General features: G+C 46.9%; 11 protein-coding genes across 11 annotated transcripts; 2 read left to right on the top strand and 9 right to left on the bottom strand.

The window, feature by feature from the left end:
* Positions 1-262: 262 nt before the first annotated feature.
* On the bottom strand, positions 263-4,205 carry GLAREA_07867 (P-loop containing nucleoside triphosphate hydrolase; the record flags this gene model as incomplete). The annotated part of the gene is made up of 5 exons (XM_008082554.1): positions 263-857; positions 915-2,524; positions 3,027-3,893; positions 3,948-3,996; positions 4,048-4,205. The coding sequence occupies 5 exons, from the start codon at positions 4,203-4,205 to the stop codon at positions 263-265; spliced, it is 3,279 nt and encodes a 1,092-aa protein (XP_008080745.1).
* A 1,053-nt stretch (positions 4,206-5,258) lies between these two features.
* On the bottom strand, positions 5,259-6,403 carry GLAREA_07866 (Protein kinase-like (PK-like); the record flags this gene model as incomplete). Its single annotated transcript, XM_008082553.1, has 2 exons — positions 5,259-6,194; positions 6,338-6,403. 2 exons carry the CDS (start codon positions 6,401-6,403, stop codon positions 5,259-5,261), a joined length of 1,002 nt encoding a protein of 333 aa, XP_008080744.1.
* Positions 6,404-7,098: 695 nt separating this feature from the next.
* On the top strand, positions 7,099-9,450 carry GLAREA_07865 (P-loop containing nucleoside triphosphate hydrolase; the record flags this gene model as incomplete). Its single annotated transcript, XM_008082552.1, has 4 exons — positions 7,099-7,843; positions 7,891-8,207; positions 8,256-8,409; positions 8,456-9,450. The coding sequence occupies 4 exons, from the start codon at positions 7,099-7,101 to the stop codon at positions 9,448-9,450; spliced, it is 2,211 nt and encodes a 736-aa protein (XP_008080743.1).
* Positions 9,451-10,525: 1,075 nt separating this feature from the next.
* GLAREA_07864 (Subtilisin-like protein) lies at positions 10,526-11,898 on the bottom strand (the record flags this gene model as incomplete). The annotated part of the gene is made up of 4 exons (XM_008082551.1): positions 10,526-10,689; positions 10,746-11,292; positions 11,341-11,526; positions 11,581-11,898. The coding sequence occupies 4 exons, from the start codon at positions 11,896-11,898 to the stop codon at positions 10,526-10,528; spliced, it is 1,215 nt and encodes a 404-aa protein (XP_008080742.1).
* A 2,219-nt stretch (positions 11,899-14,117) lies between these two features.
* Positions 14,118-15,510, bottom strand: GLAREA_07863 (SGNH hydrolase; the record flags this gene model as incomplete). The annotated part of the gene is made up of 3 exons (XM_008082550.1): positions 14,118-14,800; positions 14,846-15,284; positions 15,331-15,510. 3 exons carry the CDS (start codon positions 15,508-15,510, stop codon positions 14,118-14,120), a joined length of 1,302 nt encoding a protein of 433 aa, XP_008080741.1.
* Positions 15,511-16,335: 825 nt separating this feature from the next.
* Positions 16,336-16,692, bottom strand: GLAREA_07862 (uncharacterized protein; the record flags this gene model as incomplete). The annotated part of the gene is made up of 1 exon (XM_008082549.1): positions 16,336-16,692. The coding sequence occupies one exon, from the start codon at positions 16,690-16,692 to the stop codon at positions 16,336-16,338; it is 357 nt and encodes a 118-aa protein (XP_008080740.1).
* A 351-nt stretch (positions 16,693-17,043) lies between these two features.
* On the bottom strand, positions 17,044-17,719 carry GLAREA_07861 (uncharacterized protein; the record flags this gene model as incomplete). The annotated part of the gene is made up of 2 exons (XM_008082548.1): positions 17,044-17,170; positions 17,226-17,719. The coding sequence occupies 2 exons, from the start codon at positions 17,717-17,719 to the stop codon at positions 17,044-17,046; spliced, it is 621 nt and encodes a 206-aa protein (XP_008080739.1).
* A 358-nt stretch (positions 17,720-18,077) lies between these two features.
* GLAREA_07860 (uncharacterized protein) lies at positions 18,078-18,295 on the bottom strand (the record flags this gene model as incomplete). The annotated part of the gene is made up of 2 exons (XM_008082547.1): positions 18,078-18,181; positions 18,232-18,295. The coding sequence occupies 2 exons, from the start codon at positions 18,293-18,295 to the stop codon at positions 18,078-18,080; spliced, it is 168 nt and encodes a 55-aa protein (XP_008080738.1).
* Positions 18,296-19,291: 996 nt separating this feature from the next.
* GLAREA_07859 (uncharacterized protein) lies at positions 19,292-20,126 on the bottom strand (the record flags this gene model as incomplete). The annotated part of the gene is made up of 5 exons (XM_008082546.1): positions 19,292-19,382; positions 19,453-19,504; positions 19,558-19,654; positions 19,724-19,897; positions 19,953-20,126. The coding sequence occupies 5 exons, from the start codon at positions 20,124-20,126 to the stop codon at positions 19,292-19,294; spliced, it is 588 nt and encodes a 195-aa protein (XP_008080737.1).
* A 795-nt stretch (positions 20,127-20,921) lies between these two features.
* On the bottom strand, positions 20,922-23,078 carry GLAREA_07858 (Ribosomal protein S5 2-like protein; the record flags this gene model as incomplete). The annotated part of the gene is made up of 2 exons (XM_008082545.1): positions 20,922-22,766; positions 22,818-23,078. The coding sequence occupies 2 exons, from the start codon at positions 23,076-23,078 to the stop codon at positions 20,922-20,924; spliced, it is 2,106 nt and encodes a 701-aa protein (XP_008080736.1).
* Positions 23,079-25,905: 2,827 nt separating this feature from the next.
* On the top strand, positions 25,906-26,937 carry GLAREA_07857 (uncharacterized protein; the record flags this gene model as incomplete). Its single annotated transcript, XM_008082544.1, has 2 exons — positions 25,906-26,183; positions 26,235-26,937. The coding sequence occupies 2 exons, from the start codon at positions 25,906-25,908 to the stop codon at positions 26,935-26,937; spliced, it is 981 nt and encodes a 326-aa protein (XP_008080735.1).
* Positions 26,938-27,716: the final 779 nt, after the last annotated feature.

The following is a 27,716-nucleotide window of genomic DNA, read 5'->3' as shown; positions in this document are numbered from 1 at the left end:
CGGGATCATAGAGAGTATAAGTAAGGTCACCGATAATATTCCTTTGGACTCCGTAAGGCATGTGTCGTTATTGAAACAATCAGTTTAACTCTACTTTTGAAAATAGGAATTCAATCCAAAACATTGCTAACAGGAAATTGCATTGACTCTGCTTATGATCCAGATCAAGAGGCTAACAAGAGAGACACCTGGCGTTTGGCATACTTGATAGGAAAGGGAAAACTACAAATCGAAATTCTTGCCTGCAGCTCCAACCATAATTTCAACAATCTAGCATTCCCAAAGCCTGAACTCGCTTATCAGCCAGCATATAAAGCCTCTCCATCGTAACCTTCGCTCCGCTCTTCGCACTCAAAAGCTGCGCACTCTTAATCAAATTTTTAATCTCCCTGCCATTCAACTTCAACTCCGCCAACCTAGCCACGGCCTCCCCTCCAGTCTCAAAATCAAACTTATGTCGTCCCGCTTTCTCAATAAAGTTCTCCCAGACCGTGGCTCTCGCCGCGACGCTCAGGTCATGATAGGGTAAGAACAGGTCGACGCGGCTCTGGAACGCGTGGTCGATGGAGGAGATGCGGTTTGTGGTCAGGAAGAGGATGCCTTGGTAGTATTCCAGCTTTGTGAGGAAGATAGAGACGAGTTCGTTGCGCGCGAGGGATTCGTTGGTGCGGGAACCTAGGAAGACGTCGGCTTCGTCGAGGAGAAGCATGGCGTTCCACATGCGACAGAGTTCGAGGGCACGCTCTAAGGCTTTTTCGACTTCGGAGGGCTGGATTCCAAGGTCGCCGGCGGATATTGAGTAGAGAGGGACTCGAGAGCGTTCGGCGACTGCTTCGGCTGTGAATGTTTTGCCAACACTGTTTTTGGTTAACATGGAACTTGTTGTATGCAGTATAATGGAATAAGAAGCTTACCCTGGGGGACCAAACATGAGAATAATAAGTCCACGACCCTTATCAGGGATGAAATCATCAAACTCGGTTGTACAAATACTCTTATTCTCCACAAACGCCCACGCAAGATCCTTCTCACCACTAGGAAGAACAAGTTTCTCGAACGCTTCATCGTTCCAAGTCATCTCCTTCAGATCCTCAACCTTGAGTTCGCACCAATCCTTGGACTTGAGATCAAAGCCCTTCAGCCAGGGAGTGGCCATCATAGCTTGCTCTTCCGTGAGAGGACTAAGGTCTTCTGTCCTCTCCGCGGGACCCTTAGCAGTAGATGCTACCTCTACAGGAGCGACAGTGAACTTGGATTCATATTGTGTATCTGACTGCTCACCGTCTTCAACGATGTCTTCCCCGGAATCTTCGTCAACTTCCGGTTTCAAAGGTCGTAAGACAGGTTTGACGATATTGCAACTGCGATAATATGCGTATGCGTCAACACAAACTTTTCCAGCTACTGGCCTCTGTTCTGGCTTCTCTGTCTCCAAAAGGATCTTGGTACCGTTGCTGATCATGAATTTATACCCACGTAGACGCTCAAACTTTCTTCCACGTTCGATCATGGCTGACTTGGTCGCTTCGATGTCCGTTAAGAATGAAATCGGAAAGACAGGAAGACCAGTGACGCGGCGAAGCCCGTCGAATTCGCAGATGCTGAGAGTGGTTGTAGTATACCCGCTATTCTCGCCATTCCAATCAATATACTCCATGTCAATGACCCAACGTTCAGGGTTACACCGATCCGCTTCTCGTTTCTTATACTTCAAGACGCGGCAGATGGTGTCGACTCCAAAGAATTTAGTTAGAACAAATGCACTGGGTGGGAAGATCTGCCACACGTTTGCAAAGCTGACTTTACCAGTCTTCTTCGTCGCGTTAAGCGAGATGATCGAGGAGGCAATGATTGGCGAAAGGAAAGCAAGCAAAGCCGAAGCGGCCCTCTGTAAGTAATCCTCCATCGTGGCACTTTGGAAGTTCTTCAAGACATCCCATCGATGAACTAGAGGCATGAACGGGGGTGTAAAGGTCCAATTCTCAAGCTCCATGTCCAAGTCCTGATACTTGTTCAAGACTTCAGTCAAAACCTTGCGCATGGCGACATCTTGAATAGTGATAGAGGTGGTGATCCAGTGCTTGTTTTCATAGACATGACGATGAACAATGGGAACCAAGTTGCTTCTCTTCATCAAGTCTGCTTCCTCGTCATCGACAACCGCGAATTCGCTCCATCGGGACTGGCAAGAGTCGTATTCGCAGGTGTGTTGGTACCAGTTGCTGATGAGCTTGGAGGAGTAACCCAGTTTAAGAGCCTCGGCGGCTCCATCGGTGTTCAATGACAGGGGAGTGACATCGACACCTTCCAAGACTGCTGCCGTATCTATATTGACTGACTCAGTCTCTTCTAGCTCTTCCTCGCTTTCAGAGCTATCATCTTCATATTCATTGTCAGCTGGCTTGAAATGGAGACAAGATTTTGCGGGTATCTTTACCTGTTGTTGAGATGGGCGTGGTACGTGCCATTGTTCTTCTGAATACACGATAGTAGAAATCGATTGGTGACCAGTAGTTAAAATATACTAACAGCGGGAGTAATTAGACGACTTCGAAGGTGACAAATGATTGAAATGATAAATAGGAAAGTCACTATGACTTGGGGACATCTGAAGATATAGAGTACTGAAAATGCATCCATGCCTAAGTACAGACAGATCGGCCCCATACCTGCCTACAGTGCCTAAAATTGCTTGGCATCGAACGGTAGGACAAGGAAATAAGTCCAACAACCTGCTGTTACATACCTATCTACGTACAGTAGGACAAACCCACACCTGCCTACCTGCCTAGAATTGCTTGGCATCTTACCAGGAAAACATTCATTACACTGAAAAGAGCAAAAGTCATTGGTCGTCATAAAATGTGCATGAGAATTACTCACTTAATTGTGAAACTCTGTCGATTTTAAGAGTCATCACCAACCTCCTGTATAAAACGCAAATTGCACACTCACATAATTCCCATCCCAGCCAAATCTGATTAAAAGACCACCTGCTTACCCTTCCCCTTACCTATCACCCTTACCATCCCCCGCACCTCCCTCAACACTTCACCACCCACCCCATCCTCACCCCCCCTCCGATTCCCACACCCCACCTCCACACAACCCCTCGGCGCCCCCTGTCCTCTCTTCGCCAACTCCGCCGCTCCCCGCGCATTAACCATCACAGGATCGAGCCCCCTTACACCCTCCCCTTTTCCTTCCCCATCCAACCCCCGAATCACCTTAATACTTCCCCCTAACGCCCTTTCCAACGCGTCTAAAAACCCTTCCTCATTCACCCTCTCCCCATACAAAACAACCACATCCGGCTTCCCCCTGCCCCTCCCATCCATAACCCCCCTAATCCTCTCCCTAACACCGTCCCAATCTTCCCCCTTCGAGCCCTTAAAACCGTATTCCTCCCACTTCTCCACAGTATCAAAATACGCGTCCCACCACCCTTGGGCCCAGAACCAGCCTACTAGGAGTACATCATCCGAAAACTCCACAATCAAAACGCTCTTGATCTTCATCTCCTCTTCTTGTTCTCTACACTTGCTGATATTAGCCCAGGCAGTACAAAGCCCATAACCGGCGCCGGCAAAGGCAGTGGTGAGTTGACTGGTATGCGGCCAGATGTCGTGGGTTGGAGTCACGGGCTTCAGGTCCGCGAGGGCGAACGCCTCAGCATAGTGTTCGTCGGTGAAACTGGGCGTGTATGGGTGCGAGAGTAAAATTTCATTCAGGACCGGGACTGGGGAGGAGAGGGCGGCGAGGAGGTGGAGTTGATAGAGCATTTCCGAGAGGGTTTTGGTATCCTGGGATGATGTGATGGCGAGAGAGGAGGTGTCATCGGGGTCAAGCATGGCGCGGGTCATCATGTCGATGTATGATGTGGTGCCGTTGATCTGGGATGTGTTAGGATATATTCTCAGGGGCGTTAGGGAAGGGAAGGGACTGACTCGGCCGACGGAGATGGTTGTGAGATTGTGGTAGCGGATTGCTACGGTGCTGGATTTTGTTAGCTATTCTTCAGTTTCATGTATTCAAACCAGAGCATACCCATAAGTGCGAGTCAAATCGACACCAATCCCCGGCGCCAAGATTCTTTCTCTTGGTATACAATCTCTACACACTGGCGCATCTTGTATTCTTGGGATGTTACTAGGCACAAAAGCACTCAGGAGGGCAAATGTCGCTGTGAGGACTGTTTCAAACATATTTTTATCTTGGTTGAAATCAGAGTTCAGATGAGAGGAAGAAGGAAGTATGTTGGATATTTCCCATCTCCGGTTTGTTTGAAAAGGATGAGTGTAAAGTTTGAACCAAGGAACGAGGATAGACGTAAAGATATGACCAGAAAGAAATTTAACAACTTGAAATGTACCTACCTCTACACTCTATACGAAAGCCAAACCCCACCAAACTTAACTACCGAGTCTGCCTAACACCCGCCCCGCACAATGCAGCGGCGTAGTAGATACTTAAAAACGGCTGGTACAGAAAGATCGATTGGTCAGATCCAAACCCCATCACGTGAAACCCCTTAGCAATACGTACAGATGAAACGATTCCGTTGGTGAGGCAGTTCCCAACGAAAAGAATAGGCAGATAAATGATCGAGATCAAAAACAAAAGCCACTGGAAAATGAATCGTGCTCTTGATTTCTGCCGACGGAGGCATGAAGGGTATTGATGAACAACAATGAGGTCCGCAGATCTGTTCAAGTCTGGACCTGATATACATATATGACTCACGACTCTCCCACAGCCTGAGAAATGGAATCGGGAATACTGTTCGCGGTAGTCCATGAGGAGTAATTTGTCCCGTAAAGCCACAAGGAGGTGATGATCAGATAATATAATACGGAAAATTGCAACAAACATTTGACAAACAGAACTTGTCAATTCGATTGTGCTTGGATTTTGCGAGTGTAATAATAAAGCAAAGAAGGCAGATGAGCATTAACTCAGGCAAGAAACTCCATGAAATATCAGGCAAACAAGCCTTTACCTCACTTGAGGGTACATCAAATCGGATGAGCAATGGAATCCCTGAAGTTCAACTGTAAAATCAATATGATCATTATCAACTAACCCAATCCACCCCAAAAAGCACTTCAAGAAAAACGCACGCTATTTCCATGTCCATCCATAACTCAGCCTTATCCCATGAACTCCGACCCAATGCAATACACGCATGCACGTCTCGAGGTATCATAATTCCATCATCAGTAAAAACCTAGCATCCATTTCCGGTCCAAAAGTAATAATTAGTATCCGTCATATCCGCCTGGTGCGACCATATTTACTGGATGCTGCGCATAACCTCGTTGTTGGATTGGCATTTGACCCGGAATTTGTTGAGGGGGTTGCTGTCGCATTTGTGGAATTACATCGTTGAACCATGGATGGTTTAGCGCATCAGCTGCTGAGATACGTAGTTCGGGTCGTAGCTGGAGCATACGTTGCAAGAGGTCGATTCCAGATGGGTCAATCTGTGGAAGGATGACTCGGAGATCTTGAGTAGCGTACATCTGGAAATTCGTTTTGTACTCGGTATATGAGGAAATTCCTGGCCATGTACGTTCGGAAGGTGTACCCATAATGCGGAAAATACGGACAAGTTGGTCTTCGTTGGTAGTACCTGGGAAAAGTGGTCGTCCCGTATACATCTCCGCCATAATACATCCCGCAGACCAGATGTCAATGCTAGTACTGTACGTTCGACTTCCAAGAAGAACGTCTGGCGCTCTGTACCATAGAGTGACGACCTCATTCGAGAATGTGTTGACTGGAATACCGAAAGCTCTGGCAAGACCGAAATCTGCAAGCTTCAATTGTCCTTTGGTATTAATCAGAAGATTTTGAGGCTTCAAATCTCTGTGTAGAACTCGATTGGTATGGCAGAAATCGATACCTAGAAGCAGCTGGTGCATGAAAGACTTGATCGTGACGGGGTTCAACGCTCCTCGGTCGCCTTGGGTGTCCATGTACTTTTTCAAATCTTTATCCATATGCTCGAAAACTAGCATTAACTTATTCTCGGTATGAATAACATCATGAAGGCTGACGATGTTTTCGTGCTTCAGTTCCTTCATCAACGAGATCTCGCGGATAGCTGTCGACGGTGTTCCTTCTTCAGAGTCCAGGTGGATTTCTTTTAGTGCCACCAACTCTCCAGTCTGCCTATTCCTTCCTTTGAAAACCTATGACTCCGTCAGAATTGTATTCTCCTGCGTATTATAACGTAGTCATGTCGCCGCTCGCCATGATCAAGCCAGCGAGAGCCTTTAGTCCACGCCCGAAGTATATAAAGAAAGCGCCGGATTTTATTATAATATGAACTTACCGTAGCATATGTTCCTTCTCCCAGCTTCTCCAGCTGCTGGAAAGAGCTCGGGTGTCGTTTGTCCATATTGAAGGTGGATGGCTCGGGATCTAGATTCTGTACGCTGATGGTGCTTGGAAGAGAAGGATGTAGTCTTTGCGCTGTCGGGGAGGGAGGAAATGTTCGGTATGGAGGAGTAGGAGACGGTCGTTGTCTTGTGGTATACGCCGGATCGAAGAGTAACGACGCTGGAGTGCAAAGAGCCTTAATAATAGCGAACGCGTCGTTTGACCCGTATGTTGACGCCGTTGTTGCGAGAGGGAAGCAGAAGAAGCAGCTGAGATGCTTCCTGCAAGACAAGAAAAGGTCAAGGGATCCCGAAGACTACTCGCGACTGCGTAAATTGAGTCGAAGGCGCCGATCCTGCAAAGTGGTTGCGTTGGAGTCTTCGATTGGGCCAGAAAGCGCTTCCCCTCTTGCGCCGAAGGGTGGACGTGGGGCTGAGCGGAGGGTCGTGAATGCCTGAGCTGTGAATAGTGTCATGCCTTGGGTGTGAGGCACCAACACAACTATGCTTATCTCAAGTCTGATAGGCTCGTGCCGCGGTCGCGGGGTACGGAGTGTCGAGGTGCTCCACGCAGGGTCCGAATAGGTAAGACACCTTTAAGTTCCACAACAACCTCAAAGCAAATGAGACTCTGAATACCTTTATCTATTTTCTCTGAGTATGATATCAAGATTCACACTCGTTCGTACCATCAAGAGCAGCCTCCCCTCCAATCATGCGACCTCTTCCGGGCGACGATGCCTTTATGGCAAGATCGCGGAGTACCAGCTTCGCCGATAACGATGCCACTCCTATGGTCGGTCGAAGTCAACAACCGCAGATGACATACTTCATCGCAGACGAGAAAGATCTCGAGTCTTCGCAGAGCGTCCCACCCACTTCTTCTTTGATTTCTAAACACAGAGATACGGCGAAAAACAGCATGTATGGGGTGGAGAGTCTGGAGAGCACGATAGGCTCCCTGGCTCCAGTTCAAGATAGTGGTGACGATCAAGATGAGGAAAAGCTTAAACTACGAAGAGCCCGTCAGAATTGGAAGAACAATCTAAAGTCAAGTACACGGAAATCAGAAGAAGATCTGACAGATTGCATGAGCCCCTCGTTCAAATCATCTGCGAGCATCAGCAGAAACACCTCCCCGGACTATCAACGCCGACCTTCCCAAACAAATATATCTCGGCCATATACCCCATTGTCATATAATTCCGCAGCGCCCGAGTCACTTCTCAGCAGTCCGGACTCTCGAAGGAATTCAGATGCCGGATCATACATGGATGATGTCGCTAGCCAAGCCGTCGTCTCGAGCGGCGACGAGGAACGAGGTATCGGCGGGGAGATGATGGATAGTGGAAGTGCGCCGCAGTTGGTTATGCCGAGTATTAAAATGCCCAGCAGGAGGCCGTTCACAGAGCGCGGGAAGAATATGGGTAGACTGAAGGTTATGATTGCCGGTGATTCTGGTAAGTGGGCGTATACTTCGATGCGGACCATGACTGACATTGCACAGGTGTTGGTAAAACTTCCTTGATCAAAGCCATTGTCCAGATATGCGAGGACATTGTTCATGTCGACCCGATCTCGAATAATGTACAAACTACTCAACCTAGTCGGAAGAGTCTCAGATCAAAATCTAGAAGTGCATCTGCGGAGTTAGGATCTACCACGCAGATCACCGAGATATACGCCAGTACAAGAGCATATCCAGAATGGTGGTCAGACTTAGAAGAGAGCAAAATTCTTCGCAGACGAAAGAGCATGGGTGATTCGGTACTAGAAAGAAACATGTGCTTTGTTGATACCCCTGGATATGGTAACAAGAATTCGGTAAGTTTACTCATATTCCGCGTTATTTTGTACGCTAACAAAAAACAGTGTATGGAATGCATAACCCCAGTAATAGAATATCTCGAGTCACATCTGAGAAAAGCAATCTCGTTAGACAATCTGTCTGAATACGACATGATTAGCATGCTAGGTGGTAATGGTGGATCTCAAGTTGACTTGGTGTTATATGTCATACATCAAGGTTAGTCGACGCTCTTATTGAAATTATCTGATACTAATAATGATAGATATCAAACCAGTAGACATTGAATATCTCCGTCGGTTGTCACAACTCACCAATATTGTTCCCCTTATTGCTCGATCGGATCTGATTTCACCCGATGACCTTTCTCTGATGAAAGAGAAAATTATCAGCACACTCCACGAAGCTAATATCTATCCATTCAACTTCATCGCTTCTGCACAAGAAAATACTCCACAGCTCACTTCACCTTACGCTATTTCCACTGCAACCTCCAAAGACCACGAGAACATGGACGCAAGTCTACTAATGTCTCCTGATTACGTTTCGCCCCTGGTTCAATCAGAGTTAGCCGCCCTTGTATCGCAAATATTCGAATCATCCAGTGTCTCTTGGCTCCGTCACTCGGCAGCGAAGAAATTCGTCCAGTGGCGCAAGTCGAATGCTCCACTTCAGAGGCCACAGTCACTTTATTCTCCATTACGGCCAGCATCACTGTCTTCATCCCAGGTGCTCACTGCTCCAGTCGGCGCAACGACATCGTATGCATTAGCACGTATAACAGATCACACCCAGAGGGAGGAGAAAATTGCCCAGGTCCGACTTGCAAATTGGGCAGCTGATTTGCAGAGAAGTCTCCAGAATGAAAGGGATAGATTTGAGGAGTTAGCACGCAATGAGAGAGCTGTGTGGCTTACCGAGAGACTTGGAGAGTGCGTTCAGGATGGTACTCTTGTTCCAATTTCTGAAGCCCGCAAGCGAGATGGCGACTACTCGTTAACGCTAGTCAAGAATGAGTCCTCTTCCAGAAAGAGTTATAAGATGTACGACGGCATCGATAGATATGACCCGCTGGGCTTACTGCAACTCAACGCAGAGATGAAAAGACGTGGATGGTTAGCCGTCCGACTTCTTAGTGGTGTAGGTCTAATAGGTGGTTTGGCATTCTGGGTGGTCCGTACATGGCAGGGAACGGACGGAGAAATCACCATCTGGGGATTAGGCAGCAAGGAATGGGCCGACCTTCGGGCTGCCATGTGAGGTTATTGCGAGAAGTACGCATTAGAGCATTGAAATTGGCGTTTAGGGCGAAGGATTTATTTTCATATACATTTACTTCGGAGCGTTGGGGTTAGTCTACGGGCTACTTCTTAGGGGCATTGATTTAGAGCAGGTTGGCTTTTGTGGTTACCGGTTGTGTGAAGGGGCTCACTTTCCTCTCTACCTATTCTTTCGTTAGTAGTGTGACATATTTAGCGTGCATAGTGGCGAATGGAAATTATCTCTGTGGCCCCCTTTCTTTGTGTTGATTTCCACTCTTAGATTACAGTTATCTGTGCTCACATCCGGCTCATAGCCACTTCGCTCCGAGCTTTTAGAGTTCTTCTCTGTCATTTCAACCCTCAGCTGATACCATCAGTAGCATGTCGATGGGATTGCAAGTTTTGCTCCTCGCCGTGAGCGCTAAGCGTCAGACACTATTCCCACAACTCCTCACTTGCGTATCTCACTTCACTATGATCACAAACATATCACAGAGAGAGACTTTTTATGTCATCACCAATTCCTAGCATTGGCTTCTCGTTTGCTGACTACATCTAATAAGGCAGATTTCCACTTGCATGTACGCTTCACTCACAACACCACGTATCCTTTGATTTTCATTCTATTTCCTCATAACTTTTGATAAGATTTGTGATTTTGAAGTAAGTACATGTCAAGGAGGAATGACTTTTTCTTTTAACAAATTCTCAATGATGGCTTTTTATTTGCTAAATGCACCTTATAAGGTGGATTGCCATATGTATAAGACGTTTCTCTCGTAACTAGTGCTGCTCATAACATCCGATACCCTCTTGTTCTCGCGTTTTCATTTCCTCGTAACCTTTCATAAGATTTGAGGTTTCGAAGCACATGCATATTAATGACGAAGACTTTTCTTTGCTCAGCATTGGCCTTTTATTTTCTAACTACACCTTACAAACCGGATTGCAACTTGCATGACACGCTTCTCTCATAACCAGTACTGCTCATCAACCGTGCGCCCTCATAGCCTCTTATTTTCATTTCTCATAACTCGTCACAAGATATCCAACCAAGCACATAACTTCAACGCTTAGGCACCGTTACCGTTGTAGGCGATAAGGTTGGGGCTACCCTGCAAGTCGGTAACACGACCAGTGGTAGCAAGAGCCTTGATGCGAGAAGTGACGGCCGCTGGGGATGCAAGACCCTCAAGACCGATGAGGTAGGCGGCGAGACCAGCGACGTGAGGGCAGGCTGGGTTGTGTTAGCATTGGTACTCATTTGTGTGATGCCGAGTTGGGATTACTTACCCATTGAAGTCCCGCTCAACGTAGCAGTAGCAGTATCAGAAGTAGCATACGAGCTCAACACACCCGCACCAGGCGCGAAGACATCAACAGCAGCACCATAGTTACTGAAACTAGATCGCGCATCAGTCTGTCCAATGGAGCCAACCGTAATCGCCAACGCAGCACTAGCCGGGCTGACATTGCTCGCAAGCTGGTTCTCGTTTCCAGCGGCAACGACTACGGTGACACCAGAGTTGTACACAGCGTTCACAGCGTTGTTGGTCGCGGCACTGTAGCCTCCACCAAGGGACATGCTCATCACGGATTTACGGGATACACCGAGGGATTGTGCGTTCGAAGCGACCCAGTTCATGCCGGCGATGACACCGGAGTTGGAGCCTGAACCAGAAGAGCTGAGGACCTTGACGGCGACGATGGTGGCAGCTTTGGCGACTCCATAAGTTGAACCACCGATGGTACCGGCGCAGTGCGTGCCGTGGCCGTTTCCGTCGGTGGCAGATTCAGTGGTGATGAAGTTTGCACCTGCGATGGCACGGCCGCCGAATTGCTGTTTTTGTCAGTAGAGCGACGGGATGGGAGAGGGAAGAGGACGTACAGAGTGGGTGGTTCGGATACCGGTGTCGACGACGTAGACGCGGGTTCCGGCGCCGGCAGTGCTGTCATAGATGTAGGTAGTAGTACCAGGAGCGCGGTGCGAGATACGTCCTAGACCCCAAGTGGCGCCGGTCTGGGTGCGTAGGGCGGAAGTGTACATCATCTGATCTGGCTCTACGAAAGCGACCTACAATCATCAGTTCATGCACATTGAATAAGCGAGTTAAAGGGGGGGGCGTACCTCAGGCGAAGCAGCAATCTCAGCGATCGTAGCCTCGTCGGTGGAGATGGAGTAACCCTTGAAATCCTCAACGGAGTAAGTGTTCTCGACGTCGGCGATGATGTCGCGTTTGCGCATCTTGACGAGGCTTTCCTCGTGGGCGGCCACGACTTCGGCGCTGACGGAGGGTTCGAAGACGACGATGTATTTCCCTGGGATGACTTCTGCGGTGTCTTCCAACGCGCGGATCTTGAGGAAACCTGGATGGTCGACTGGGACTGCTGCAACGAAAGGCAGGACGGCGGCGGCCCAGACGAGGAGGGACTTGATGGAAACCATTTTGAAGACGAGATGTTGAGGTGATGAGATGAGGTGAGATGACGCTGATGATGAGGTTATCGAAGAGATATTCCGTTCTCTTTATACACCTACAAACTCAAATCCATAAATCTTCCTCCCATTACCATACTTCTCTCCCGTTCGTCCAGAATACACCAGACAAGTCCATTTCGACGAACTTGCCCGGAGTGTGTGCCACCGATCTGGAAGGTCAAGCCTCACCCGACGAAGCCGCACAGCACAAATGGCATTGCGCCATCGCCCATCGGGCCCTTATGACCAGGAAGGCAAGCTTTCAGACCGTGGTTCCTGGCCACTCAGATTAGGAAGGAGGCTCATCCCGATATGCATCGCGAATCGAGGGTTCATACCAAGCAAACGACGCAGCAAATCAGATCTCGCTTAGCGGGTGCTGCCAAGGGGGAGGGGGCCACGGGAGTTGGTCGATCCCCATCCTAACGCGTTTGCTTATCGCGCTATGATGGGAATCGTCAGGATTGGCATTGTCTTGTCTCCTGACTATCTGGTAGATGCTATCCGGTAGTGCTGGCGCGGGAGGTCTTGGGGTTTTTACCGGCTGCCGAAGCTAGGGGATGTTGTGCAGCTTTATTGGTGGAGAGGGGGAGGGTGGGGTGGAGTATTGCCGTCTGGGTGTGGCGGTTGTGAGCCATTATTAGGGTTTGTTTTTGAGATTATTTGGGGCGGATTTTTTGGTGGTGTTGTAGATTGGCGAGGTAGATCAAGTGATTTGTGCAGCATACGTGGAATTTCAAGTTCTGATATAGGTAGGTGATGAATATCTCACATCCTGCCAATGAAATGAACAGCCATCAATATGAAACAAATCCAAATCACATTATTGGAAAACTTTCTCTTTAAGCCAAGAACCACAAACCTAACTTCAAGCCTTTGACTTTACCTACTTTCCCAATCCATTTCTCAACACCACTCATCAGCTTTCCACCTAACTACCAAGAAAAACTACCACCTCTAACTTCCAAAAGCAGTTCATGTCGCCTTATCAATCACCCGTCACAAGCCTCACACCTAAGCTATGCCATCCAGCTTGGCTGCGGAGATACGCCCCAGATAAGCGAAGCTTGAATAAGGCTGACCACTCGGCGTCGTCCCTCACTCAAATCCCATAGCACGTCCAAGGCCATTTTCTGGGCATGGGAGATCTGCGTGTGAGTTGCTAAGTATGGAAGTTCTTTGGATGGGAATACCTTCTGTTATAGTATAGTGCTAAGCGTTTTGCCAATTTTGTCTTGTTTGGGAAGGACGGGATTGGGTGGAGTAGGTAGGGCAAAGGTACTAATTACATTATGTTATGAGGAGTTGAGGTTTGGGAGGGGAGATTGGGTTTGGAGGGATTAGAGTCTTGATCTATTGTCGAGAGATATTGTCAGATTTTAGGATGTAATTCTTATCCGTGTTTCGTGACTGAATTAGTCAACTGACAAGTTCTCTAAGCTATGAATTCGACATGACTAAAATTCCAAAAGCTTCTTTATAATGGACAACTAGATGATGGTTACTATAGTGCTTACGATAATGAAACTAACTTCAAATTGTTTTCTTAGATGTTACACAACCTCTTGAATAATCCAATCCAGATTTGAAAACTTAATTTCTATTGCTATTTCAAAATAACTCACCTAATCTCCAACTATTTTCTTGACTATTACACAACTTTCTCAAGTATCCCAGTCAAGTGCTGGACTTCTCCACTGTACGTTCAAAACTCACGTTACATCCTACTATTTTCTTCGGTGTTACCCAACCCACTTAAACATTCTAATTCGAATTATAGGCCTTGCAACTATCGTTTGGAATTCTTGTTTGTTTGTGTTCTTGACCAAGTCCGATAAAGTTTGTTAAGATCTGGGCGGTTTATGATCTCACGTCAGATGAGTTGAAGACTGTTTGGCTCTAAAGAAGGATACCAAACGTTGGAATTCAGAGAATGAGTCGTGCTAGCTTTACCTGCCACTTCCAAACTCACAAGCAACTCTCTCACGGAGATCGACTCATTACGAATATCACCTTGGTGATCATCATCTGGTTCCTCCAACGAACCTTCGCGCCCATATGATCCCAATCAAAATACACACTCCAATGTTGAAGTTGAGTAGGCAAGTAGTATGCATTCGCCTAATCTTGATAACAAAACCTCTCACAAACGCATCTCTAACACAAATTACAAACCTCTGCACCTATTAAAAGATGTCGAGCGGAAATTTATCCGCAATTCTCTGATACCCAACCACATTCGGATGTAAATAATCCCCCGAATTATACCTCGCGTCCAACTGACTTGGAATCTTGGCGTCTCTCAACAACGCATCAAAATCAACCACCTCATCGAAATTCCCGCTTTCACGAATCCATTTGTTCACTCTCTGACGAGTATTTTCGCGTTCCGGGTCGCTGTATGGCTGGCCTGTGTAATTTGCCGGCGCAGAGAAAGGTGTGATCGTCGCCGCGTATACAGTTATATCCGCGGTTCTCAGACGCGTGGTAATTTGCTTGAAGGCAGAAATCAGTCTATCACCGACTGTTTTCTGCGTAGTCGCGTCCGTGGCAGCGGTGCCGATGTCGTTGACGCCTTCGAAGATCATGGCATATTCGACGCCGCCTTGGGCGAGAACGTCGCGGTCGAGACGGGCGAGGGTATTGGGTCCCAGTCCGTCGTTTAAGATGCGGTTTCCGCCGGCGGCTTGGTTTATAACGGAAATCTGAGAAGTCTGAGGTCGGGAAAGAAGTCGGGGAACGAGAAGATCAGGCCATCGATTGTTGAGGTTTGTGGTTGAGCCGCGGCCGTCGGTTATGGAGTCTCCAATCAAAATGAATGATTTTGCATTTTGAGAAACAGCGACTTCGACGTTACTCAAGAAGTACCCTGTGACACATCAGCATTTGCTTCAAGAAAGTGAGGTAGAATTACAGTGAGCAGCGTTGGCAAGTGATGGTCCGCTTAATGAGGCTGCTGTTACTTGGTTTCCCTGTACAAACCAAGAAGTCGTTCGGCTTCCTGGATGTGAGGTAATTGAGTTTCCCTGTTGTCCATCTGCAAGATACATCGTAATAGTCAAAATAGTCAATGGCTTCACCGCAAAATCAATTGGATCCGAAACCACCAGCGCGCCCTGTGGAACGACAAAACTCGAGCTTCCGCTAAACGTCACGCTTTTCAGCGTCTTCGTTTGAATAGCATTTTCTCCACCAGCCGTAGTATTTGATGACAGAGCGACGGTCACCGCAGTGATGGGGAGATCAACTGGACCGAAAGCATTTGAGAAGCGGAGACGTATTTGAGAACCACCGATGGTTGTGCGGATTGTTTGACGGACTGTTGAATCTTTGAAAACTACGCCGGTTTGGTTCTAAGAACATCAGTATCAATTGAGTCTTGCTTTTCAGTTAACTCACATATGGAGCTGGAGGAAGATTGGCAGGCTCCGTAAGCTGCGGCATACTCCCCCATGTAGGAATCCATTTACTGTTCTTCCCCGGATGGCGTTTTGAATGGACTGAAGGTCGTGCATCCGTACCTATGAAAAGCGCCAGAAAGCACGCCAATAAAATGAAGATATACGATCGAGACGCCATGACGAATCCCTCTGTCAACAAGAAAATAAACTGAAAGCAAAACACGAAATAAAACTATCCTGGGAACAGCAACATTTTAAACATCACTCTCGGAAACACTCATTCATGGATGAGGGGTAGGAACATCGTTAAAGCGGACCCAGCGATACAGGCTGAAATAGATTAAATGCAGGAACGAAGTCTAAAAGCGAGATTCACGATGGATAATCCGTTGATCCGACGGCTGTGATGGTCGTTCGGTTAGCCATTTGCGTAGCAGTATGTGCATGTCAACGTCTTTCCCCGCGAGCCGCAGGAACGAAGACGAGATTCCCCTGGAAAAGATGGGGGAGAAAGCTTGTCCGGATATTAGAGACGGTGGAAATGACGTTTCTTGGATTAGAGCCGTACATTTAGCCACTAGCGTTGTGGGGTAGAGTGAAGCGACGACGTGCTTGGACGACGACGACAACAACAGTTTTTTGGATAGCACTTGATATTTGCGGAGTTTGTTAGTTTTACTCTCTCGTGGGTATGATAAGTTGATATTTGTTATTGCACATAAGGTGCGGCTTCTTCTTGAGACTGACCGTCGTGACTATTCACGATCTCGATCTGCAATGCAGGAGTTGAAGACAGAGTGACTATATTATCTCATGAGCATGAACTTTGCTGGGAATTAGGTCAGATCCATGATATGGAACAGGTGTCTCAATTAAAAAATAAGTCTAATTATTTCTTACAGTGCGACAAATATTAACAACCACAAGATTACATGTATACATACAAAGTGTGTCACCTCCTAAATCCACGAAACAATCCAAAATCTCTAAACTCCAAACCAAATCAATCGTCATCTTTCGTCTTCTGACAAGGATAAACCTTCCCATTCTTACTATCCAACACCTTCTGCCTTCTCAAAACCGCAATCAAACCCATCGGAACCACAAGATCATCACCCAACCCCTTCCGCACCACCTCCACGCCCTCCTCATCCACCGCCTTATAATCATTTCTCTTAGCACAAATCGATATCTCCCGGACGAGCTTCCCAAAAGTCGCAGTCCGCATCACCACTTCTTTTTCATTCTTCTTACTCCAATCACGACTTGTTAGTTCCCCAATTTGTCCCTGGTCCATGCCGGCGGTGCTGAACACTTTCATGTACGGCTCCAAGTAACACGATTGGCTGAAGTAATGCATATTTGGCATGACCAGGTTGAGATCTGGAAAGGCCGCGTGAGGACGTTCGGTGGTGGTGTTGGACCAGAGTCCGGTTGTAAAAGGGAGGGTCGTGTTGAGTGGGTTGTCGAGCAGTTCTTTTGAGCGACTCGTTCGATAGGTGTTGTGTGTCAGATCGAAGTCGACCACAATGTTATTTGCAGATATAATGCCCATCATACGGTGGAACTCGAAGAACGGATCAGAGGGTTGTTTTTGGGAATCGGTCTGTTTGCTGAAATCGAATGTATTCATGGCCCGGATCTCTTTCCGGTCGTATGTCATGTTCTTCAGAGTTATTGATGACATGGCATAGTTTCTTCATGTTTTGAATTAGTACGGTGCGTAACGGTATGGAGGATTAATCCTACCTTTCTGGTCAAGTTTGATTTGTGTGTCAAATCCCTGGCAACTACCCTTCATGTTGTTCGTCAACACCTTCCAATCGCCATCAATCATGCTGTTTTCTCTGTAAGCAAAAAATTTTCGTTCATCAGTAGACATGAATAACTTACTAAAACAAAAAGTAAATACCAGCTGCTAAGAGGGCTAGTGGAACAACTGCGACGATGGTATTTGTCACGCATTGCACCCATTTGCGTGGCTTTGCTTTGTGGAACTTTTCACAGAAAAAAATCGACACCGACCCTAAAAACCCAAAAGATAAAACTCCAATAACCGCCGTAAAGAGTGTCAGACCATTCACTTTGCCGTCGTCGCTGACCCTGTCGTTGATTATGTAGTCGGTGTGTTTGAGCGGTTCGGCGAGTCGTGTATTTCTTTTTTTGAGGAACGTAAATACTGACGAAAAATAGATGCCGACAATGAAGCAAAGGAAAATCAAGTAAGTGAGGAGAAGTTGTGTTCTCGCTCTCTTATACTGTTCAACTTCCACAGAGTCTTCCGGCGGGGTCGGCGCCCTGGGAGATGGAGAAGCATCCACATGATCTACTCGTTGTGCCGAAGAACGCACCGCACGAGTCTTGAGCGGGTCTGGCACTAACGGCATATTCAACGGACAGTCTACTCTGCATACAACGTCTGGACATGGACCTGGATGGCAGACCTGCTGACAGATCTGAGAGCATTTCAACCTCTTACTCGCACAGGTGGTGACTTTCAAGCATCTTTGATAGCAAGAGTTGTTTACGAGATGTTGCGCGTGGGCCTCGACGCCACGGAACTTCTCGCACCAGCAAGCAGGTAGGAGGTCTTTCTTGAGGCTCTTGCAAGCTGGACATGACCATATTCTTGCCTCAGCCGCTTTGGACCATGCCGTCGCGCAATCGAAATGCAATACGACATGACAATCTTTGCAAGACCACAGTTGGTGGTAGGACCACACTGCCTCGTAACATATGATACATTCATAGCTTCCAGTACTGTTGGTCAAAGGAACTGCAAAGGATTCGGTTGGAGAATACGTACGATCCGTTCCTCAAGTCGCGATAGATTTCCTTGCAGCGGTCATCTACATCGTCGTCAGCACTATTTCTTCCCACGTTCATCTTGAATTCTTACGAGCTTCTGGCTGTCTGTTCCCCAGGCCATTCCCTTGATAATTACCATTACGGCGAGCAGGCATGTTTTCCGCTTTCTCGACTTCTGTTTTCCCTATAGTAGCGTACCAAAGGGGCCAGATCCAAATCAACATTCCCCACAGAGGGACTCAATTATTTCGAAGTTCAAAAAATCTCGTTAACTTGTTGAACGTAAATGGATGTCGACAAACTTTTCGAACGTGGCCCAGAATACCTGGGGGCCTCATCTCTTTAACCGTTTTGACCTCGACTCCAATGGCGACTAAAGAATTACTACATCGCATTTTACGGTCATGTGCTATTCAAAACCACAGTTACATAGTCCTATTCTCCACTTAGAAATCATAGCGACTGTGTAGTGCTTCTGTTATCCCGCCTTTGTTGGGTCATAACCTGGGGAAATTGACATATGAGGTCTGGATTCGCCGAGAAGAGACTGAGAAGTCGAGCTAGAAAACGTTGGCTGCTAAGACGCACTTGCTACCGTTAGGGCGAGTCACGAGACCGACCCCCTTTGGTCTCCTAGCTCACCATCCAAGCCACTAACCCGCACAGAATTGTTCTAAAAGGCAGCCAAGCTACAAATTGTCTGGAAGCGTCAAGTACTGTCGTTCTCTAGCATCGAAAATTGCACAACAACACGGTTCGATAATTCCGTATACTTGGCTTGGCCTGCGAAATCGTCGATGAATAGAATATGATGTCATGAAGAAGGCCGCGGTTTGGATTTGGAAAGATTGCTTTGTATGGAGGATGCTTACGATTCGTTGATTCGAGGGGAGCCGTAGAAACAAGAAACGGCAAATAATAAGAAGTGGTGGAAGGAGAGCAGTGAACGTCATATGTGTCTGCAAGTGAATGTTTATTGAAGCATTCATATGTCTGTGCAAAGTATAGGAACTTTTGGCTCACATGAAGCAGTTGAATCACTTCAAAGCTTACTGAGAAAGAGAATCACTAATAAAAAAATAGAAAAAGGAACGGATTTGAATTCACTTCCGTCCACGGTCTTTTAACGGCACACGACCTTTAAGGCGCCCTCAAGGCACCCTCAACCCACAAATCCGATCCCACCCCGTCCCATTCCTCAAAAGCGCAAAACTCTGTGGAAGAAGCAGTTCAGGCGTAAGTCTACAACAGATCAGCGACCAACAACGACTTGGCTTTATCAACATTCAAATTGGATTAGGGAGGTACTCACAAAGCATTATAAGCAGTACATCTCCAGAAGTATCCACCTCCGCCTTTAATCACTACAACACATCAGCAAGGGAATAAAGTTAAAATAGTGAGGAAGATGACTTACAAAACCCAACGAAAAAGCTATAACAAACAGGTAACTCGCAGTAAGCTTGACAACTAAACTGCGCATTTTCTTTCTGGTCTTGCGGGAGTATGATATCCTACTTCATCAGCATTTCCCCCCCCCTTCCTCTTTCCCTTTCCACGCTGATCCCCGGGGAAGGACTTACAAAACTACTCAAACTATGCACCGCAGCCCAACTCGCTTCAGGCATGTATCCCGCACTGGTAGCCGTGCTCGGTATTGGTATCGCGGGGGTTACCAAGGCGTAGGAGATGGTGCTGGGGAGATAGGTGCCGCTGGAGATGGTGACGAGGGTCCCAGTTGTGCATGTTGAGGAGGACTGGGTGGGTTAGTAGGTTATTGATGAGAAGGAGGGGAAGGGGATGGGAATTTACAGAGACACAAGTATAAACCGTCGTCGTAATATAAACCGTCAATGGACTCGGCAACGGCGCCGGGGTGAGCGTAATTGTAGGTGTACGCGTTCGAGTAGCAAGGGAGGGTGTACAAGTCACCAATGCACAACCCAGCCCCAGTAGTAGAACGATAGAAACGATTCTTGAAAACATGATTTCAGACTTTACGTTCACGTACCAAGAGAAAGCTCCACTATCAGCGGGGTGGAAGATTTATATATATATATGTAAATCAGCCACGGAGGAACTCAGATAGAATCTGACCATCCCGAAAACCATACCACCACAGGAGCAAGACGTCTATTGTCAGCCCTACCTCACCCCTCCTCCACCAGCCCGCATCGTTAACAGCGGGACATGCCACAATCGATAGCGTGGCTGAAGAAATACGAAGAAAGTTGTGAAGGCATTGGGCGGACCGACAAAAGAGATTATGAGCAAGAGGAAGGGTATTGGATAGCGAATAAATTCACTTGGTGGCATCTACCGACGCGAGAGAACTATCGTTGCACAACCGAAAGTCTGCAGGATAATCCATCCGATCACATGAGTCAACCAGCCATCAGTCTGATGGGAATACCTCTGCAGATGATGCAGGCATCACACAAAATAACTAAGCACACTATATAGAATATGTAGTAACTTTTTGTATTCTCAAATCTCATTATCAACCAAACGCGTACGCTTCTGCTGATGCTACTAGGATACAGATGACCATTTCTTTTCCACCTCCATCAAATTAAGAAGTCTTATATCATCATCTTGTTGCCACCTAACCAGTCTCAACCAAGTGAAGAAGGGAGATCCACCAGATGACAACAAATCAAAGACTGAAAAACAAGAAGCAGGCTGATGCAATGTATGAAATCTCAAAAACCAAACCATCCATTATCTAACTCCGAAGTTTCCCTTGCACGCCGCGACAATATCGTACTAAGATCGAAAAATCTAATCAACCTCCTCCATGGCGCTCTCGACCGGCGCATCTGTTGATGCCTCAGCAGCGGCCTCCTCGGTTGGCTCTGGCTCCTCATCGACGTTCAGTCCTAGGGAGACGAGCTTGTGAATGCGCTCAGCAAATCCGGCTGGCTCCTCAATGGTGAAACCAGAAACAAGGAGGGATGTCTCGAAGAGAAGTTGGGTGATTGACTTGACGGTTCGGTCGTTCTCTCCGTCAGCCTCAACCTTCTTCTTCAACTCCTTGATGATCGGTGATCGTGGAGAGATCTCAAAGGTCTTCTTCGATGACATGTAAGAGCTCATGGATGTGTCACGGAGAGCTTGTGCCTTCATGATACGCTCCATGTTTGCTGACCAACCGAATTGACCAGTACGAATGGCGCAAGGAGCACCAATCAGCTTGTGGCTGACCACAACCTTCTCGACCTTGTCACCGAGAACGTTCTTGAGAGCCTTGGCAAGACCCTCGTATTCCTTCTCCTCGGCCTCACGGGTGGTCTTCTCCTCATCAGTCTCCTCAAGCTCGAAATCCTTGGTAATATCGACGAGCTTCTTGCCCTCGAACTCCTTGAGCTGGGTCATGGCGTACTCATCAATTGGGTCGACCAAGAAGAGAACTTCGAAGTTCTTCTCCTTGAGGGAGTCAAGGAATGGCGACTTGGTAACAGCCTTGAGGGACTCGCCGGTGATGTAGTACATGTTCTTCTGGTGCTCTGGCATACGGGTAACGTAGTCGGAGAGGGAGGTGATATCATCTCCAGACTTGGTGGAACTGAATCGGAGGAGTTTGGAGAGAGCAGCTCTGTTCTGGGAATCCTCGTGGATACCCAGCTTGATGTTCTTGCTGAAAGCAGTGTAGAACTTGTCGAAGTTCTCCTTGTCCTCAGAGATCTCCTGGAAGAGCTCAAGAACCTTCTTGACGATGTTCTTCTTGATGACCTTCATGATCTTGTTCTGTTGAAGAGTCTCACGGGACAAGTTCAATGGAAGATCCTCGGAGTCGACAACACCCTTGACGAAGCTCAACCATTCAGGGATGAGATCAGTGGCATCATCAGTGATGAAGACGCGGCGGACGTAGAGCTTGATGTTGTTCTTGGTCTTCTTGGTCTCGAAAAGATCGAATGGAGCACGTTTTGGAACGAAGAGGATGGCGCGGAACTCGAGTTGACCCTCGACGGAGAAGTGCTTGACTGCAAGGTGGTCTTCCCAGTCATTGGAGAGGGACTTGTAGAAAGAACCGTACTCCTCAGCGGTAATGTCTTGTGGGTTTCGTGTCCAGATTGGCTTTTGCTTGTTGAGCTCCTCCTCCTCAATCTTGGACTCCTTGATCTTCTTTGTCTTCTTCTCCTTCTTGTCTTCCTCGTCATCATCTACCTCCTCGATTCTCGCCTTCTTCTCGTCATCCTCCTCGGTCTTGCTCTCTTCCGCATCCTCATCAGGAACCTCCTTCTCGGTCTCCTTCAAGACGTGTAGGTAGATGGGGTATGAGATGAACTCGGAGTGCTTCTTGATGACCTCCTTGATCTTGGCCTCGTTCAGGTAGTCGAGCTGCTCCTCCTTGAGGTGGAGAATGATCTTGGTTCCACGTCCAAGGTCCTCTCCCTCAGTGTCTGGTGTAAGAGTGAAGGTTCCACCGGCTGAAGATTCCCAAATGTACTGCTCGTCATCGTTGTTCTTTGAAACGACGGTGACACGATCTGCGACAAGGTATGCAGAGTAGAAACCGACTCCGAATTGTCCAATCATGGAAATATCAGCACCGGCGGTGAGTGCCTCCATAAACTGCTTGGTACCTGATCGTGCGATCGTACCGAGATTGTTGACGAGATCCTGCGCAAAGTCAGCATAGATCAATCAAATGCATTGAAATAGTGAACTTACAGCTTTGGTCATACCAATACCGGTATCGCGGATGGTGAGAGTCTTGTTCTCCTTGTCTGGGATGATGTCGATTCTGAGGTCCTTTCCTGACTCGAGCTTACTTGAGTCTGAAAGAGCTTCATATCGGATTTTGTCAAGGGCATCGGAACAGTTGGAGACGAGTTCTCTTAGGAAGATCTCTTTGTTGGAGTAGACTGTGTTGATGATGAGGGACAGAAGCTGAGAAATCTCAGCCTGGAACTCGAAGGTTTCACCAGCCATATTGACGGTTGTATCGTAAGTTCTGGAGAAGAATAGGTTAGCAGATGCAAACGCAGAATGATGAAAGTGATGTATTGAGGACAAGGTTGCTTCGACCACTACACACGCAACCAATGGATTGTAGGAGTCGAAGCAGAGTAGCTAGAAGCTCGAACAAGATGGTATTGCGGTGAGGCTGAACAAAGCCTTGTCACTGCTACAAACACAACAACTAATAGATGTATTGATGAGCTTACCTTTTGTTTTATTCTATGCGTGAAGTCGTTGAGTAATGAAAGCGTAAACACAGATCGTGGGTATCGTGCAGTTGTGAGAGGAAAAAGTTTCTTGAAGAGGGAAGGAGGCTTTGTGGACGAGGCCAGAGAAAATATACTGCTGAGCTTTCGAAAGATTCCACAGGATTCTCTGATCTTTAGCGCGGGCGGACCCCTGTGGCGACCAGGCTACCAGAAGATGCTAGAAACAACATTATTTGCCCAGCCCAGACGAAGGTGGAATACAAGATGGATGCAAACTTCGAAGATGATTTATTTTTGATGTGCGTTCCAATTACTAGAATTATGATATACTATCCATCAATTTAGCTTAGTTATTGATTCAACTCAAAACAAATAGAGCTTCAATTGCAGTGCTATCTCAATGTATGGTAATGCCTTGAGACCTAAGGCTGAAAATCTTGTGGGGTCTTCTCCAGTTCGCCTAGCAACGCAAAGCCCACGTGATTGATCATATTCTCGACCACTCTGGATTCTGGAGTCTAGAATCCGGTACCTTCTACATCCATCTATCAATCACAGCTTCTTTCAGCTTTAATTCGTTCCTTAAAAAAACATCTTCATTCACCTCACGCCTAGCAAATGATTGAGTATTCGCTAGCCGACCATATTGTTTAAAATATTGCTGAACAAAATTAGAATAGAATATTTACAAGATTGAACGTAATGAGGGAGGGATTTTGCTCCCAACCTTCTCCTGGCTTGAAACAACCACTCTTTGCTACTTCTTCAGCTAATCTTTTAGGCATCATCAACGATAAATTGATTAGAAGCCAACATTCTTTGGTGCAACAATAACAGGTCGCTGTTCCTGGCCGTTGCGGGCTAATCGCTCATCTCGCCTGTCCATCTTTGACGGCCATATGTGTTGCAGAATTGCAGACATGCGGGTGTGGAAGTCAAGCTCAGAATTGTTCAACGATGCTGGAATTCACTCTTGGCGTGTCAACCCGCTATCCGTCCTTGACGAGAATAAGTAGCACTTTTGAGGCGATCCGTTCAGCTCTGCATATTTGTCCACAGCTCTGATGTAAGAAAGTAAATGCAAATCTACACTCAGAGCAACTATTTGTCTTCCGAGATACTCGACGAATTGCTTCCAGCTAGAGAACTTCGATTCCCGGTCTCATGATCAGACCTTCTGTGGGCTCGAGGACTGGAGAACGGACGGACCTTTCATCTTGTGTCTCAAAGACGTCCTCGTGTTTCGCCGACATATAAATGAACGTGTTCTCAGAGACGTCTCTGCGGAGGTATGGAACAAGCAGGCAGCGGTTAAAAGATTCATGAGGGTGACAGTTCGTACGAGTCTTTCTCAAGTGCGTCTTTGGCACTCATGAGCTATCCCAAGGCCGATATACCAATTCATAGCCTTCTCGGTCGGAAGAGCTTCTAGGCGATATCCATGTATCTGTTGCGTTGAAAGCAGGGCCTGGCTTGTTCATTCAGTTGCGCCAACAAAACATTGTTCAGTCGTCGGACAGGCTTAATTTTGTGTTCGATGGCGGCGATGCCACTGCCTTTATGACGATCTTGCTCCACGATCTTATTGTGTCACATTGTCGTTTCTTCATTTCCACAACTTTCCAAATTTGCCAAATCACTGTTGGTAGTACTGTGTTTAATTTCGAGTCACCTTATTGGTCATCTCGAATTAGTCTCGCAACACAAAATCACGAGCAGTACTTGTCGAGGAAGTCTTCTGCAATGCTTCTACAACATCTTGGCAGGTATGCGTTACAACTTCAGTTGGTGAAATGTCTTGAGCTCTTGGAAGAAATCAGAAGCGTTTTGGAAAATCTTGGGGCTTACGAATATTGAAGATGGGACGAACCGTTAAACTATCCACCCACTTTGAGGTTGAGCGCCAACTCCCGATGGGTTCCTGCCAAACATTAGTCACCTAGGTAGCTTGCTGTCTAGGGGATCATGCGGTCCCCATTCAATCAGGCTTTCCTTCGATTGCAGTCAATACATGTTCTTTTACCCTTGAGCTGCGAATGCAGAGTTGGTGTTGCAAGTATCAATTGAAGAATATTCCGAGTACAGATTTCTCATAATTTTCCTTCGATATTGACATTCGTACGCTGAGACGGACTGGAAACATTGACTGCCGGAATATGTCCTTTCTTTATATCTTGGCGTTTCCTACTCCATGACCGTCGGTGCAACAAGGCCAAGAGATCGAGGAGTAAAGCTTATCATGTGGGCGTCTTTTTGGAACCACAATATTCGTTATGACGAACCAATTATTTCTGTCGTAGTGCAATTTTCTAACACTTTGGGTCATAATTCTGTTAGACGTGTACGCTACCAAGCCCTACGGACTTGGCGCATCCACGTGGCTCGCTGTTCTGGGCCACCAGTATGTTTCGGACGTAGCGGACGAGAGCAAATATATAATTCTCCGTCTCCATTACTTTTATCTGCATATCAGTTACCATCAAAAGGTATAACACCACTCACTTCGCCAATAACTTTTTAGTCTATACTCTACCCAATTTTCTGCCTCTAGCTTTTCGTTCAACAATTATCCTCTCAAATCACTTACGATGGGTATCTTTCATGAGCCGACCAATCAAACTTCCTCCCCAACACTCAAAACTACCAAAAGCGATCACCACGCGCATCAACGACAATCCCCAAAGCCAGCACTTCTCAACTCTCCAGTCGCTTGTATTGATGGTTCTAGAGGCCTCAAGGCTCTTCATCAGCTGCTTGGTCTACACAAAAGCGGACCGCTTGGACCAATAACAAGTATTGGTGCTGTATTTGTCGCAATCGATTTTAAATACCAAGCATGTCAGAATTCTACCCGCAAGTGTCATGAGTAAGTTAAGCAAACCCGCAAACACACAATATGAGCTGATGATTCTAAAAGGGTTGGATTGTCAAAATTTGACACAAGATCCGTTATGCGCACTGGAGAAGATCGCACGCAAATGATCAAGACCAAAACCTTTGTGATTGAAGACCTGATCGACAGCAAATTCAAAGTTTGTCGTCGCAACTCAAAATCAGGACAACCTTCTAAATCCGGTAATCTAAGCAAACTCCGAAACTTCCTCGAAGAAGCCATTTTCGTACATGATGGAAATCGACGGCAGGTCGTCCTTGTTGGCCAAAACGTACGAAAAGAATTAGATCTTCTACGGGAAATTGGCCTTGATCTTGTAGGCGAATACAATCCCGGACTCCTCGCTATCCTAGATACATCATCTATCGTCACTAGCCTAGGAATGCAACCACAAGATGACTTCCACACTTGTGGCTTAGAACATGTTTTGGAGCAACTTGAGATTTCATTCCCATCAAAGGGAGTCCGAAGCGCTGGAGATAACGCGCAGTACACACTTAGAGCGCTGTTTGGATTGGGTGTGCTTAGTGCAGACTCGGCGGCGGGGAGTGATGAGGTTACCTATCGACGACGTATGGAGACTTTTGCGAGAATCAGTTTGGGTGTACCGGAAGCTGGATCAAATCAGAATAAGAAAGCTCAGAGTTTCGTCCCAAAGAATGAGGGCCATGAAAACCATGGTCGGTCATCTTTCGATTACGGTTTAGCAGTCAGAGCGTCCGCCTAAGCACGTCTCACATCCGGTGGGAAATTGCAAAGGTTTATGGGCTTAGCGCTACTTTAACATGGCGTGTAAAACAGTTCAGGATTTTTTTGGGAAAGGAGTTTCAGGAGCAGGAGATATCCATGATACCAACTACGGTTGGATCAATAGCGAGGGCGTTTGTTCTGATTAGAGCAGCTTGGATACCCATATTTTCTTGGGCAAGCAGCTTAGCCTAGTCTTGAAATATGAAATATTTAACAAGCCCTTCCATTCAGTCTAAGCAGTGAGGTGAGTTGCTCTGAAAACCCGAAATTGTTCGCTATTCGCGTAGTTTTCTCACCTTTCATCGCAAGGGAAAGCTCTCAACACGCGCCCCAATTAGCAATGCCGAACAAACCCAATTTCAGGCTAGTTCAGTTGTCCCATGTGCGAGAAATTTTCGATGAGTTCAAGAAGCCCATATCGATGATCTCAGTAAGAGTATCGAAACTTGGGTTAGGTTGTCGGGATACTTCCAAAGCTAGTTGCAGTTTCGTACTCTACCCGCCCAGACTGCTTATGTCCTAGTAAAAACATATTAAAATGGAATACTCAGCAAGCCATGGCTTTTAAAAGGTCAAGGGAGTTAGTTTACAACACCCCATGGTGCGTGCATGACGTGTCAACAATTCGACAGAAACACACGTTCACATCGACATAGAGTGAATGGACAATCTTCCTCGACTTGCAAATCACAATTGACACACCAAAGTTATAAGAAGACTTAAAAATGGAGCCGTGGAAATATCCAGTGGATCAAA

This window comes from Glarea lozoyensis (assembly GCF_000409485.1).
Source record: "Glarea lozoyensis ATCC 20868 chromosome Unknown GLAREA16, whole genome shotgun sequence".
Taxonomy (NCBI): Eukaryota; Fungi; Ascomycota; class Leotiomycetes; order Helotiales; family Helotiaceae; genus Glarea; species Glarea lozoyensis.
Note: the sequence above shows the minus strand (reverse complement) of the source record. Positions and strands in the feature narration are given on the sequence as shown.